Consider the following 17,347-nt stretch of genomic DNA (forward strand, 5'->3'; position numbering starts at 1 on the left):
TAATATAATTTTTATAAAGATAGTAAATAAGTATTTTGTTGTAACTAATGATAATTTAAATTATATGTTAGATTTTTTATATTCAAAATGAGATGTTTATCCCGTATTGATTATATTTATCTATAGTTAGTTACATAATTTCAAAAATGAAATCTTAATAAGTTGTATTTACTCTCAATTTACTTGTGATATTGAATTTTAAATAATATGCATAAATAAACAGTACTTTTGCATAAAAAATGTTTTTAAGAGTTTTTGTCAAATACTTTATAATATAGTGTATATATGTATGCATATATATATAATACATATATAATGTAATAATTGTTATATAAAGTTTTTGTAATAGTTTTACAAACTATATTTGTGGTTATGAACATTCAATTATATAGAGGGAGGAGTTTTAGTTGCAATCGTGTTTTTTCTTATGAATTTAGGATAAAAAGGAGCGCAAACACGTATTTTAATTTGTTTTCATTTATAATAAATTAACTAGAAGGGTATTCGCACAATGCAGCGAGATACATATTGATTTTAATGTTTTATTTTATATTTTGGGTCTATCAATCTTATATGGTTTTGAGAAAAAAAATGTTTTTGTTTTTGAATGAAATATAGATTTGAAGATATTATAAAGTTTTTTAAAAAATAAACGATATTAGTATCAAATTAACTATTTTAGAATTCTTGTTTTTGTGTAACTTCTTTAATTTAATTTTTATTATAATTTAAATGAAGTTTAAAAAATGAATTAATTTATTTTTGGTTTAATAAAATAAATTTTCTAGATAATAATTAAGTATTTTGTTAGAACTCATTGATTATCTTAATTATATTTTAGTTTTTTATATTCAAAATGATGTTTATGTGCAATTGGTTACACAAATTCAAACATGAAGCTTTAATAAGATGTAGTCAACACATTATAAATATTGAATTTTAATTAATGTGCATTAATAAATAGTATTTTATACATAAAATAACATTCAAGATGAAAAATATATCATTTATAATGAATATATGATGAATATCTCTGACATTCATTTTTTTCTCAACATTCAACATGAATAATATATCATTCATAATGAATATCTCGGACATGTGGCCTATTAATTCACAACGAAACTTAGGTTTATAATTGAACTGACCCCTATATATACATGCATACAGATGTATATATATATGTATTAATGCATATAGTTATAGGACAAGTTCAATTAAAAATCATATATTTTGAGAACCATGAAACCAACTATAAACTATCTATTATTAATATCGTAATAAATATTAAAAATTAAAATATATTATTTAAACAAATATTATCCATGATTAGTTTCTATCATTTTTTATGAAAAATTGATTTTTAAAATATTTATCATTCATAAATAAATTTTTCTCTATGGTCATAATCACTTAATTGCAAGACTTGTGATTTTTCTTTTTCAAAATTAAATATTAATTATTACTCATTCAGATGTGGTATTCAACAATATATGATTAGAAAGGCTAAGTGGTGGGTCAATAAGCCATGTGGGCTTATGGGTGTATATAGGTTATGTTTTTACACTTTTACATTTAAATTTTGTAATTTTATAAATTTAGTTAAAACAGTTTCTTGGATTCACATATGTTCATGGTCAAAACGAAGATGTAAAACCCTTCTAAGTTCTATTGAAAAAGTTTTGTACTTTAATTTGATTCATATTTGGATAACATATTTTTAAAACTTTTATTTTGGTACCCAAGATGTAAAACTTTAAACATTTAAGTATCCGGCTAACCGGTTGAATCATTAACCAGTTACTATGTTGATATGGCGAATGATATGGTATCTGATTAATATTTCAGCAAATAATATTGAGTTGGATACCACATCACTCGTCACAGCAACATGATAACCGGTTAAGGCTTCAACCAGATATTTAAATGTTTAAAACTTTACATCTTAGATACCAAAATGAAAGTTTTAAAAATATATTACCCAAAATAAAAATCAAATTAAAGTACGAATTTTTTTCATACAATTTATTCTTTAAAAAATTATTGAAGATAGCTTTTTAACCGGTTAAATTGCAAGTGGTATGAAAGGGAAATTAAAAAAGAGTAATAAATTGATTACATAAATGACATTTTATTATTACTGATTTTTTATCCTTCTTGGAAGGCTAATTTTAATGCTAGATTGTTTTTTAGTAAAACGGCTTCACGCTAATTCCATGATCCCTCTCATACTATATCATTTCCATAAAAATGGGCCCACTTTGACTATCAATCAAGCAATCATCTCTACTGTTGGATTCGTGTAAAACGGAGCTTCGATTGACCAACTCATGGTGTGCATTTCGGAGCTCCTTCTGACGTCGGATCTCCATTACTTTCCGGTGCGAGTTCGAGTGCTTTGCCGACACATATGTCGGGCTGGCAGCGGGTCGGTATTCGGGTACTAACCGACCCGATTTATAACGGACTCCACATGCGTTGCATAGCGTCTTGGGGCCCATCGGACCCGTCCGCCACTGCGGTGTCTTATCGGAACCGCAATGCAGGCATCTCACGATCGAAGTTTCTGGAATCTCACGTCGCTTAAACGACGTCGGCTTCGGTTTGATGTCGGTATTGGTCGACGATGATTTGAGATGGAGGATTCGTGAGTTCCAATCACATGGAGCCATTCGTGATCGTTTGCTACGAGCTTTACCTGGAACAAAAACATCCGTTTGGAATATCTCCGAGTTTATTCTGGTAGCGACTACCGGTTTCAATCGGAACTCCGGCGTTGTGTTAGAGGATGACGTATCGGTGGCCGGAGCTTTGTTTGCGGCGGAAATGATTTGTAGATTTTGAAAATCGTCGGTTGAGAATGACTCCTGAGTGAAATTCGATAGCCATTCCAGTTCCGCCAAATCATCGTACTGTATATAATTCAAATCAAAATTCAGAAATCACAAATTCACAATCATCAATCCGAATCAATCAAATCGAAAATCAAAACAACATCATAAGATAATCCAGTGATAAACAATTACCGGTAAACAAATCTCAACACCGGAGAATTGCGATTCAGAAAACCTACGGGAGCTAATATTACCAGAAAACGGAGCTTCTCCACCGGAAACAGACGAATTACAGCTATCAACAGCAGTAACCGTGGAAGAATCAGTTGAACGTCCATTCACATTATCAAAGAAAGCATCATTCAACACAACATCGTCATTATTAGGAAAATCGACGAGTAAGTCATCAATTATGAACTGATTGTTGTTGTTGATGATGTCGGTGGGTTTCTGGTGTCCAAAGTAACATTCTCCGACGCCGAAGTAATCTCCGATGAAGTAATCCGGTTCCTCCATCGCCATTAACGTGCTTAGGTGAAAAGTTGCAGAGGGAGAGAGAGAGAGAGTGATTGCGTTTGAAGAAGACAGGCGGACAAAGGTGAAAGGAAGTGAGGGGGCTTTTTGAGGAGATGAGGGTGAAGGGGTATAAATGTAAATTTACAAAAAAGAAAGTGTAAAAATGAAAGCATCCATTAAATTAAATAAAATAATAATTTAAAATCATACATCACTTGCTACTTTTGTAAAGTTGTTCCCTCTTTTTTACACTTAAATTTTACTTCCTATTTATAATTATATAAATAAATAATTATAAGATAAAAAATTACATTTAAATAATACTATAAAACATATATTTTTACTTTCACAACGTTTTGCTGTAAAGTGTAAAAACTGGTCTCATAAAAACAAGCTGGTCTCACATTAACCCAACCCATGATATCAATGTTATTTTATAAAACATCATATGTATGTCACGTTTCGTATATCTATCAGTAAACACAAAATATTAAACACAGTATAAATAAGGGTTATTCAGATAAAAATGTTAATAGTAATAAAGTAAGAAGATAAAATTAAAATAATATTCATATGTGAATCATTATAAAACTTCATTTGAAAAATGCTTATTTTGAACTGATGTGAATAATTTGTAGTATTGGTTTACATATGCATCTTCAAATAAATCTTTCACTTTTTCCCAGTGATTCATATAAGAACGTTCCATGAACCTTTTGTTCTTACTTTATCACGATATTTAGCGTTCTTATTTGAACCTCCTACCAATATTGCGCTTTACATTGTCATGAATACGAAACAAAGACCTCCATGTCTTGAAGCGAAAAACTGGCCCCCGAGGCGGTATTCCCATCTTGGAGTTATGGGTTATGTCTGATGGACCGGCTTTGCCCCCCCAGATCAAACTCTGCTTTGTTCCACCACCGCAACACCTTATAATATAAATGACGCTCGTCGTTATTGTAACCTGATATTCTTACATTTTTGTCTGTTACAGTAAATGAATGTATACGCTCGGTTTAATTGGGTTCAAGAATGTTATACGAGTACCTTAACGACAGTCGTCTCGTTTGAAATAATTTGGCAATCGAACGTAAATTTTTGGAAAGAAAATAAAAAAGAAAAGAATAAGGAGAATTTATTAATATAAACAAGGGTAGTAATTGAAATAGATGGATGGTCAATTAAAGGTTAGCAAAAGAAAAGGGCAAAGCATCCACCAAATACACCCACCCCTCATGGCTCCCATTCTTCAAAAAACAGCAAGTTTTTTACTTTAATATTTACCATTTACACCCTCAACAATTCTAAACTTTACAAAAGTTCATAAAAAAAATGCAAAAAAAAAAAAAATCATGTTTTAAATTTTTAAATTTATATTATAAGTTGTTGCAAATTATTTGAAGCTCAAGGTGGTTTTTGGTTCAAATGAAATAGAGTGGGGTTGAAATTGAAAAATGTGCAAAGAATTGTAATATAAAGAGACTAGAATTAAGGAGATGTTTGGTTATAGGTATTAAGCAGTGATTAATGGGAATGAAAATAAAAAAAACTATTTGATTTTATATAATATAATGAACTCATTCCACCAAAAGTCTAATTTTAATTCCAGATTAAACTAGGGGGGGGGGGGGTTTGAAAATTCATTCACATTTTCATTTCTTGCCATTTTCATTTCTCTGATTGAACCAAACACCGTCAAATTTAATCATATTTGACTTTACGTTTTGGTTTACGGTAATTAGAATGGAATCAATCAAACGATTTCGGATATGTCGGTTTGGTTTGCATAATATAACTTCGAGATTGTAATAAAACAATAGTAAATGACCAAAATACCCCTTATGACAATTGCATATTTTATTGCTTATATTATGAATATTATATGATGTGGCGAGTGATGTGGTATCTGTTTAATGTTTCAGTAAATAATACTGAGTTGAATACCACATCACTCACCATATCAATATGGTAACCGGTTATTCAGGTACTTAAAGGTTTAAAACTATACATCTTATGTAACAAAATGAAAGTTTTGAAAACACGTTAACCAAAATAAGAATCAAGTTAAAGTACGTTATTTTTTCATGTAATTTGCTCATTTTTTTAATACTAGAAGGGCACTCGCGCAATGCAGCGAGATAAATCTCGATTTTAATGTTTAGTTTTTATTCTTTGTCTCCATCGATATAATACGATTTTATATGGTTTTGAGAAAACGATAATGTTTTTATTTTTGAATGAAATATAAATTTGAAAAATAAATAAATCGATATTGGTATCAAATTAACTATTTAATAGTTACCCTTTTTTTGGCGTAACTTATTAATTCAATTTTTTTATTATAATTTAATTTAGATTTAATAACAAATTAATTTATTTTTGGTTTAACAATATAATTTTTCATAAAGAAAATAATTAAACATTCTGTTACAACTTAATGATTATTTTAATTATATTTTAGATTTTCTATATTTAAAATAAATGTTTATCCCCTATTTAATTATGTTTATCTGCAATTAGTTACACAAATTTAAAAATGAAGTTTTAATAAGTTGTACTTATGCAAAGTTACTTKTAATCTTGAATTTTAAGTAATATGCATCAATAAACAATACTTCATGCATAAAAAATAATTTTTAAGAGTTTTTGTTAAATGTTTTATAATATTGTATACATATTTAAAAAAATTAATATCTAATTATTTTATTTTAATTATTAATATGACAATTATATATTTGAAGACAAACATAATAATATCTAAACAATAAATAAATGTAAATATCATAAAAATAAATCAATTATTATTTTGGGGACAAAGAATCGATCAATGGCAGGTTTTGTCTTCATGACGACTCCATTAGTGTAAATTTATGGTTTTGGTCCCTGTGATATCTCAAAAACTATGGTTCTGCCCCCTTAAACTTCTGTTATTGAATAAAATGATATGTGGTTTAGACTTTTTTACGGTTTTGATCCCCAAGGCCAAACGACCATCCATTTTGTCCGTTAGACTCTTGGGTGTTTCTGTCTTTGTACATTTTTCTCAATTTTAATGGTTTTTAGTTATTATTTTTGAACATTCATTTTCTACATGAAGATAAGAACAAACTTATACAATTTTATTAAATCAAATTGCATGAAAAAGTAACGTACTTTAACTTGATTAATGTTTTAGATAACATACTTTCAAAACTTTCATTTTGATATCTAAAAATGTAAAGTTTTAAACATTTACGTACCCGAGTAACTCATTGGAGCATTATTGTGTTACCATATTGATGTGACGAATGATGTGATATCTAGTTAATGTTTAAGCAAATAATATTGAGTTGATACCAAATCACTTGCCACATCAACATGGTAACCGGTTAATGTTTCAACCGGTTACCCATGGTACTTAAATATTTAAAACTTTACATCTTATGTACCAAAAAATAAGTTTTGAAAGTATGTTATCCAACATAAGAATTAAGTTAAAGTACGTTACTTTTTCAAAAACATCTTCCATAGAGAATTGAAAGGACAAATTCTCAGAATAAAGATCCAGATTTTCCAAGAACAGGTGGAAACCCACCTCGATTCCATTGAAGGGTTTTATCTGAGGTCAATCAAAGAATATCTTAGAAAATTGAAGAACGGAAGGCTTTCTTTAATTGTTGTTTCGGCCAGTTACGAGTTTTCATTGCTTCAATCAAAATTGTGTTTTGTTGCTTCGATCCCATGAACCGTCATCTACAACAGTGTTATATGTCATAGTTTGTACACGAAACATTTCTTCATTCGTAAGTCTAGGGGTTGATTTAAGTTTCATTTTACGATCAGTAATGTTCTTGAAGATTTGGATGAAGATGATGAAGAATCAAGAAAGATAGAAAGAATAATAATTAAAAATTCTTTAAATACAAAAAATATCATTTTTTCGAGTTTAACGGATTTTGTTGACGGACACTAGGACAAAGGGCCAAACTGGAAAAAAAATTCAAAACCCCAGATGTTCTATATAATGAATAAAGTTTAAGGACCAACTTTATAAAATAAAACAATATCACACCCACCAAATCTATAATGTACTCTTATTTTTAAGAAGATTTCATTGGGAAATTGGAATAGAAGTGGATAAATAAATCATAGAGCAAACTACAAATTTAGTCAATGTGGTTAAGGATGATGATTTTCCGTTAAAACGGGTCCCGGGGCCGGAGGCTATTACTCAAACCGGGATTGGGGTCGGGGGCTGTTACTCAAACCGGGATTGGGGTCGGGGGCTGTTACTCAAACCGAGGTTGGGCCTGGGCCGGGGATCCCCGATAAACTCAAACTAACGGATATTTTTCACGGGGTTTGACAGGGGGACAAGATGTTAATTCCGTACCCACCGGGGCGGGGGCCAGGGCCGGGGATTACAAAATCCGCCTAATCTCCGCCCCGTTGCCATGCCTACATGTGGTTTACAAAAAGTAGTATTTTCCGTCTTAACAGTTCTAGAACTACAAGATGGTCATAAATGGTTACAAAAATGTTTGAAATTTATTTATTGCACTAACGACTGTTAAAAAGTTCCGTTAAATATTGGTCCATTTTAGTGATTTTTTTCCTGTCTTTTACCAAATCAAAATCGATTTTATGATTTAGTCTTTATGGTTTTTGATTGAGTGAAAGACAAAAAGTCAAAAAGCTTGAGAAAATAACAAAAATATCTCTCATTATCAAAAGTTTTTTTTATCGGCAGTTACAAAGAGATACCAAGTTCAGACCGTTTTACAAACCACAATGGTCATCTTGTATTTTTTAAAACTAAAAGGATGAAAAGTGTTACTTTTTAGAAATTACAGGTACTAATTTTGTAGTTTAATATATATATATATATGTATGTATATATATAGTGTATATATATATATACACACACATACTTACCACCACTATCATGCATGTTATTACACTCGGGTGAGCCACGTTGCAGCACGACGCTTCCAGCTCCCACTTCGTTGGCATTTTAATTTTATTCTAACTTCATATTTTTTTTAATTTCAGATTAATTAAATTAATTAAATCGTTAATTATATACAGAAAGACGAATTCAAATAAGATAGCGAAATACCATGAGAAATATAAGAAGGAAAAATTAAGGATCTGTTTGTTAACAGTTTATTTGGTTAATTATATATAATTATTTGATGTGACTTAATGATGTAAAAAGTGACTTATCTGATAATATTATAAGGGGAATTTTATGCAAAAAAGTCAAGTTTTCTCTAAATATAATCCTCATAATTAAAAAAACAAGCTATTTTCGTGTATGAAAAACCTGTACAATACAAAAACTCTCATTTTATACAGACAGATTAATCCAAACAACATTTAGGGGTCTGTTTGGCAATTGTTGAATTATTTGGTGCATAATGATTAAGTAGACATAATGATTAAGAGACTCTTATAATATAATGCAAAATGAAATATAATTGTTTGGTAATTATTCAGTACCCTAATGGGGTGCTAACGTATACAATATATCACATGACGTTCTAGGCAATTTGTATTCGTCTAACAGTCTCCTGGTTGACATGCTTTTGTCCGTTTAGCCTATGTTAGATGGGTCACAACTGCTTATATTTGAATAATTTCTCTTCAATATACGTTAAAATATTTTTCTCTACGTAAGATAAACAGTCTTCCGATCAAGTCACATGAATAATCCCGGGTAATATGACTGATGAACTTCTTTTACAGTTTTTATAACGAGATTTAAAATAACATGATATAACAGTGATACAATCACAAACAAATTTTAGGGGTTGTTTGTTTACCTCTTTATAGTTCAAGTAATAGACAACATCTGAATCATTAAGAGATAAATCTTGTTTAACAAAAAAAAAATCTAGCTCTTAATGGTTCTAAAACCCTCTGAAAAATTTTGTATCATGGGGCTCCCAATTATATTTATTTTACATAATATCGTTCAGACCACTTAATCATCTTATACAAAATCATTCAGACCATTTATTTATAATTTTGTAATTTATATATGAAATTAGTGGGGTGGGACTGAGCACGTGAGATAGGTGAGGAGTGATTGTCTGCCATCATGTGTCTTTGCCCTCTCTATTATTGCCCTTGTTTTTTTTATATTTAAATTATTATCCATTTTAATTTCCATTTTTTTGATAATAATATTTAAGAATTAAATGTATATTCGTACATATATAGTACAAGGGTGGACCCACTTTATCGGATACTGTTAGGCATGACAACGGGACGGAGATGGGTTGAGTTTTGTAATCCTCTATCGTGGCCTCGGTTTGTAGTAACATCTTCCGGCCCCGATCCCCGGTAGGTACGGGGATTAACATCCCGTCTCCAGTCAAACCTCTATCAATCTCTGGTCAAAACCCGGTCAATCCCAATGAATAATATCCGTTAGTTTGATTCTACCGGAGATCACTGGCCTCGGCCCCGATTTGAACAACATCCCCGGTCTTCGTCCCCGGTTTGAGTCTATCGGGGATCCCCAGCTTGAGTCTACCGGGGATCCTCAGCCTCGGTCCCGGGACCCATTTTTAGCGGAGAATCCTCGTCCGGGTCGGATGAACCAGGTTCCCCACTGGATCAGGGGAAATCACCATCCCTAGATACTGTGGCGTTAACAAGTGAACATTCTTTCGTTGTAGTCTAAAAATCCTAAGGTCGTGAAATGTGTCATTATATCATTGTATTGTTTATAGCGGTATACATTCTGAAAATACAGTGATAACATAAGTTTTTAAATGATATAATTTTTATAAATATAATATTGTTAGAACTCAATAATTATCTTAATTATATTTTGGAGTTTTTATAATTAAATGAGATGTTTAACATGTATTTAATTATGTTTATCTGCAGTTAGTTACACAAATTCAAATATAAAACTTTAATAAGTTGTAGTTACGCATAGAGATGGCCAAATGGGCCCGGCCCGGCCCGGCCGGGCCCGGCCCGGCCCGACCGGCCCGGGACCGGGACCGGGACCGACAAAGGACCGGCCCGGGACCGGGACCGGTAAGGACCGGTTATGGGACCGAAAACCGGGACCGGTTAAGGTTTTTGGTAGTTTCGTGGGACCGGGACCGACCGGGACCGGGACCGGGACCGGTTATGGGACCGACTATGGACCGGCCCGGCCCGGCCCGAAAATTCAAATAATATTATAAATAAATGTATTTTTAAATAATTTTATAATGTATTTTTATAAGAAAACGTAATTTTAATTATATTAAAACGCATTTTTAAAGTGTATTTGAGTGATCAAATTGTAAATTTTATAATGTATTAAAAATATATATCATTAAAAAGGTCAAAAAAAATCTTATTTTTTTAATGAAGGACCGGTTGGGACCGGTTGGGACCGGGACCGGGACCGGCGGCCCATAACCGGTTATAGAGTACCTATACCGGTCCTATTATTTTCGACCGGGACCGGGACCGGTTACGCCGGGACCGGTTATGGCCGGTTATGAGAAATGTAAGGACCGATTGGGACCGGCCCGGGACCGGTTTTTGGCCATCTCTAGTTACGCATAATCTCATTGTAATATTGAATATTAAGTAATATTCATCAATAAACGGTACTTTGTGCATAAAAATTATTTTTAAAAATTTTAGTTAAATAATTTATAATATAATTAGAATGGTACTCGCCCAAATCCAGTGATATACATCTCATTTTAATGTTTCTTTTTTTCAGTCTCCGTCGATGTTATAATACGATTTTATATGATACTGAAAAAAAAACGATAATGGTTTTATTTTCTGAATAAAATATAAATTTGAAGGTATAATAATTTTTTTTTAAATATATCGATTTTAGTATCAAATTAAAATTTTAATAGTTTTTTTTTTTGTAATTTCTTTAATTTAATTTTTTAATTATAATTTAGATTTAATAATGAAGTCATTTATTATTGGTTTGATGATACATTTTTTTTAATAAAGATAATAATTAATATTTTGTTATAATTCAACAATTATGCTAAATATATTTAATTTTTTTATATTTAAAACAAGATACATATTCAATATTTGATTATGTTTATCTATAATTAGTTATACAAATTCAAATATGAAGTTTTAGTAAGTTATACATATGTACAATTTAATTATAATCTTGAATTTTAAATAATATGTATCAATAAACAGTATTTGATGCATAAAAAATGGTTTTTAAGAGTTTTTATCAAATAAATTATAATATGGTGTATATATATATAGATTACAGTTAAATATTTTGTACTATAATATAATACATACAGTTTATTAATCAATTATTATAAAATATTTTATCTAAATTTATAATTCGGTAAATAAATATTTATATTTATACATCTAATAAGAATTTAAAAATAATTTTTAATATATTTTTATTATATTTACTTATATTTAATTTATTAATATAAAACGAAATAAATATCAAACAACAATTATTAATATTAAAATATTAAAGATTTCAATATAAAAATTAACTTTCTAATGTGTTTCAAACGATTTTCGGGTCAAAAATCCGACCGAATAATTCAAGTAGTTTGACCGAATTTCATTGATGCTCCCGGCACGTGCATCGACACGTTCCCTACACCGTCACTCTCGTGGCACTACCAATATGCACGTGCCATTCCCCATTCCCCATGGCCAAAATTGGTGTTTTATTAGAATGTTACAAAATTTTATAGTATTTTATATTTGAAAAACCAAGCTTCGGATTTTGCGTTTCTGATTTTGGATTGCTTCAAGTTGCGTTTGTTGGGTTTTGGATTGGGGGTCTGTCGGGTTCGGTTATAATTGTATGCGAAAAATATATTACGTTCAATTGATTGAGAGGATTAATGAAATTGATAGTAAGGTTTAGGGGTCGTTTACCAAACACTCAACCAAGTAAGCGTTTACCAGTAAAATTCAACACTATCAATTACTTACTGGTTAAGATTTTAGTCCACCAAAATGGTATCGTATACAATAATTTACCTGGTAAGTTAACCGTGGTAAAAGTCGTCGCCTTCACTTACCGGATAGGACTCATGGTCCTTGCTTTCAATATTATCGGGTGACATTTGGTTCTTGCCATATACATCTGGTAAGGTAATGTGAATTGGTAAACGTTTACCCCGGTAAGGTTTGGTAAACAGCCCCTTAGAAAACTTGAAAAAAGTATGACCAACTAGGGTTTAAAATTTTCGAACCATAATTAGATTAATAAATATATTTATATAATATTTCACAATTACATATATATATATATATATATATATATGATTTCGGATAGGTCGAGTGGCCAAAAATCAAACCCAATACGAACCCAAATATCCCAGTAAGTCGGATTTCGGATTTTCGTATTTCAGGGTATTTAGATTTAGCAGAAACACCTTATTTTGGTTTGGGTTTCAAACCATTCGTGTTTTGCACATCCCTATACATTTATGTTGGTTCCAAATGTGATGACAATAAACATAAAGTAATTTGTAGAATGGGTTGAGTACAATTTCACATACTTTTTTCAACTTTTTAATTCTTATTGATGTATATCAAAACTTAACACACAAAAATACAATACAGATTGTTGCGAAAGAAGGGAAGGATAACTTAATCTAAACAATCTTACACAGAGAAAAACTTGCAAGGACAGCAAAAAAGTACTTGCAAATAAATGAATAACACTAAGGTTTTCTTCACACACAGGAGAGTAGTAGAAGAGAGTCGATTGCCTTGATAATGCACTTAGAAATTTTTGTAGGGAAGCATGGTTTGCATGAGAGATGCATTATGCCTTTTATACAACCTTCATGCATTAAATGCATAGGAACACTTGTCACTATGGGATAAGAAGGTAAGAGTTGACTCGACCATAGTTTATATATCATTTTCATCGTACATTGCATGCACACAACACTATTCATGCATACACAAACCTACTGATAAGGAATGTGTTTATCAGGTATATGTCTTTGCAGATATATAGTCAGTTTGTAGGAAGATTTTTTTTGGATGAATTAGTAGCTTCAAACAACTACTTATAAATCTTGGTGCACGACGAACTTTTTTCAATCGGCTAGTAGCTTCAAAACATTGTCAATCTACAAATCAAATACTTTGAAGTCTTGGTGTGTAATTTAGACAGTTGATCTACAGTACCGATCAGTGTTCTTCTGTCCACATCAACTAGTTTTCGATTTTGCCAAGGGCTTTAAGTATGCAGCAATAAACCAATATACAAAGAAACCAATAATTACTAAGTGTTGATAGGACAAAAAAACAGATCAGTAGGTCATCACCAATTCAATAGGTGACCCAACAATTTATTATAGCATTGAACAATCTTCAACATAATTGTGTATATTTGAAAACATAAGAAATGACTGCAAATTACTAAATATTTATCTACTTAAATATTCAGTTTTTTATAAATTCTTATATAATTTTTTTAGTTTTTCAATATTTATCTACTTAAATATGTTATTAAAACGATATTTTAATACTAAATTTCATAAATCATAATTATAAAACAGTTACAACATTTTTATGTAAAAATGATTTTTGATAAAGTAATTAGTAAAAAAATCGAGAAAGGACAGGGATCAGTAAACGAGTTGTGATTGTTCCCATGATTTCTGAAAGAACCAGGACTAGCCCGACCCAATTTCAAAAGTACAAGTCCGGGTTTGGGCCAGGCTCAAATCCGTCCCGGTCCAAGATTTACTTTTTGTAATTGGTCTCGGTCCAAACCCAAAACACCTAGCTCGACCTCGTCTCGACCGGAGTGACCTATATTGCCATTTCCAATCTCCATTGTTAAATATGAACCATATGAAGCCTATAGGGGTGTGCATCCAGCAGGTTTGGATGGACAAACCAAAAATCCAATCAGATTTCGTATATGGAAATCAATACCTGAACTTTATGTTTCGAGTTCAGGATTGCTTTGGGTTCGGGTTGGTCGGATTTCAGGTGCAGTAATAATGCAAAAAGTATATATATTCAATCGATTTTGAGGATGAAACTCGACCTGAACCCATATATTCTTCAAAAGTCGGGTTTTGGATTTTAAGATTTTGGGAGCTTATTTTCAGTTTATGTTCAGGTACGAATTTCGAACTATTCCGATTTTACGCATAGCCCGATATGAAAATGGTTAATGTTATTGGGCTGCGTGCATTATGTTGGGCCATAAAAGCCCAGTTCTTCGATACATCACAAAAGCCCATATGTTATGGGTAAGTTCATGCATTTAAATTTTAAAGACGTGGCATAAATGCATTGAACAGTAGTAGGTTGCATCTTTCTAACAGTGAGGCTGCACGTACAGAGTCCCATCCCATCTCAAATTTGCTAATTATCACAGGTCAAGTCACCATGAAGGGAGTACAGTATGTTATGGTGCAGATGCAGACTCCCCTGACTCTTACCTTTAATTCTTTTTGGAGTAAATTACAAATTTATCTCCTTGATTGGTTCAAAATAGCAATTTTTTTTTATTAACCAGATATCCAACTCGTTATATGAACCAACTAATCTTATGCCATTACTTGCTTTGTTGATAGTGTGGAGTCACTGCATTTGAATCTCCGTGGTCACAAGGGGATTTTTATTTCTCATTGAATTTGAACCTGAGACCTGCTGGTACTTTTGACCATTGGAGGCAAGCTCAAACCAATCAGACAGCACTCTTGTGAAAATATGCATTGTTGTTTGTAAACGTTAGAAACGATGAGGGGTCGGGTCTGGGTTAGTTATTGGTATCCCCGCCCCCGAAACCAATAACCAAAACCGTTTATGTAATCGCTTCGATCCTTGTCAGGGATTTTAACGGAGATCCCCATTGGGTCTTAGTGGTTTCCCTGATCCGTATTGGGGAGTCCATTAAGGATAAAATTCTCATTCCTTGTTGGTTTTTTTCTCATTTACCGTTGGTTATATTTGATTCCAAAACCGGTCCAAGAGATTACAATATGTTAATTTTCACAATTAAAAATAAATTACAATATTTTTTTTAAACATGTAAGTCTGATGTCTCAAACATAATCAAACAAATTACAAACAATGTCTTAAATTACAATATAAAAGCAAGTAGAAGTTCAAACGATTATATTTCATTTTGCACTGTATCATGAGAACTTTTTAATCATTCTGTATCAAATCATTTAACAACTGACAAACAACCCTTCAATCCAAATAAAATTGAAAGAAAGGTTTTTGAAAATTTAAAGTGAATATCTATACTATACTTAAAATTCAAGATTACAAGTAGATTGTGCGTAAATACAACTTATTAAAACTCTATATATAAATTTGTGTAACTAACTGCAGATAAACATAATCCAATACATGATAAATATCTTATTTTAAATATAAAAAATCTAAAATATAATTATGATAATCATTAAGTTCTAAAAGAATAGTTAATTATTATCTTTATAAAATGTTATGTTATTAAACCAAAAATAAATTATTTCATTATTAAACTTAAATTAAATTATAACAAAAAAAAAAATCAAAGAAAATACCCAAAAAAAAAGAATTTTTAAATAGTTAATTTAATATTAATATAGATATATATTTTTTTCAAAATTTTATGATATATTTAAATTTATATTTTATTCAAAAATAAAATCAATATTACTTTCTTAAAAAACTAAAATCATATTATAACATCGATATAGACAAATAATAAAATAAAATATTAAAATCGAGATGTATCTCGCTGTATTACACAGATACCCTTCTAATATAAATAAAAACAAAAAATAAATCGAAACATTAAAATAAAAACATATATATATATATATATATGTATTATACAAGTATATATCCATTAAAGACAGATAAAAAGGTTCCAAAAATTGAAAAGAAAACACAAAAAGAGAGATAGAATCAAGGGCGCATGCAAAACCATCATCATGATGTCGTCTTTGTCCCACGAAACCCCTGCCTTCTCCCACTCCTTTTTTAATGAACCCATTTCTGATTCCATCTTCTCTCCCCTTATTTCTCCACATATTTACTCTTTTGCCATCCATCTCAATTGGGTTTTCCAATCTTGGAATTGGGAAGAAAACCCACAAATGGCAAGTTTGTAATTTATGCTGCCTTCTTGGGGGTAAAGATGGAAAACCAAGATTCTTGAATTATAGTTGAGGGGAAATTCACCAAAATAGTAAATACTCCCATCCCATTAACCAAATTCATTTTCCAGAATCTCTGACAGCTATGCTATAACAAAAAAGTTGGATTTTAGCAAAATTTTTTTGTTACAAGAACTATGCTATCTTGTATGTTAAAATGAAGAAATAAGCAGCAAGATTGTAAAATTTTATGAACTTAGAGAAATCTCTATATATAGAGAAAAACTATTGTTTTAATAATTTTCATCAATAAACGGGATTGAAAATAAATGTTTAGTAGAGAGCCTTACCCGGTAAGTGATGTGACGACTCTTATCACGGTTAGCGCTTACCAGGTAAATTGTTACATACAATGTCGTTTTGGCAGACTAAAATCTTATCCGATAAATAAACGATAAAATTGTATTTTATTGTTAAACACTTATCGGGTAAGCGTTTAAGTAAACCGCCCCTTAAAATTAGTGGAAAAGATGGACTATTTTTGTTAATTTACCCTCCTGCCATCAATCTCAATTGGGGTATTCAATTGGAAAGAAAATCCATAAATGGCAAATTCGTAATTGATGTTGAGTTCTTGGGGTAAAGATTCAAAGATGGCAAAACAAGATTCTTGAAATCAAGATTGATACAGCAACAGGTTTTTTGACAAAGATGGAAAACAGCGAATGAGGTAAACACAAATCCAAACAGTCCATCATATCCACCAAAAAAGTAACCCTCAAAAGACTCTTTACCCTACTCAACTTTCCTCTTTTTACAACTAGGGTTTTCTTAAAAACTCCTAAAAAAAAAATTGCTTTCACAGAATCTTTTTCCTCCAAAGATCTTTGATTTCACTCCATACCCTCA

General features: G+C 30.9%; 1 protein-coding gene across 1 annotated transcript; it reads right to left on the minus strand.

The window, feature by feature from the left end:
- Positions 1–2,143: 2,143 nt before the first annotated feature.
- LOC112511689 (GATA transcription factor 12-like) lies at positions 2,144–3,394 on the minus strand. The gene is made up of 2 exons (XM_025117399.1): positions 3,027–3,394; positions 2,144–2,912 (listed from the first exon to the last, which is right to left on the minus strand). Exons 1-2 carry the CDS (start codon positions 3,354–3,356, stop codon positions 2,232–2,234), a joined length of 1,011 nt encoding a protein of 336 aa, XP_024973167.1. The 5' UTR covers positions 3,357–3,394; the 3' UTR covers positions 2,144–2,231.
- Positions 3,395–17,347: the final 13,953 nt, after the last annotated feature.

This window comes from Cynara cardunculus, assembly GCF_001531365.2.
Source record: "Cynara cardunculus var. scolymus isolate 2C chromosome LG 4, CcrdV1, whole genome shotgun sequence".
In the NCBI taxonomy this organism is placed as follows: Eukaryota; Viridiplantae; Streptophyta; class Magnoliopsida; order Asterales; family Asteraceae; genus Cynara; species Cynara cardunculus.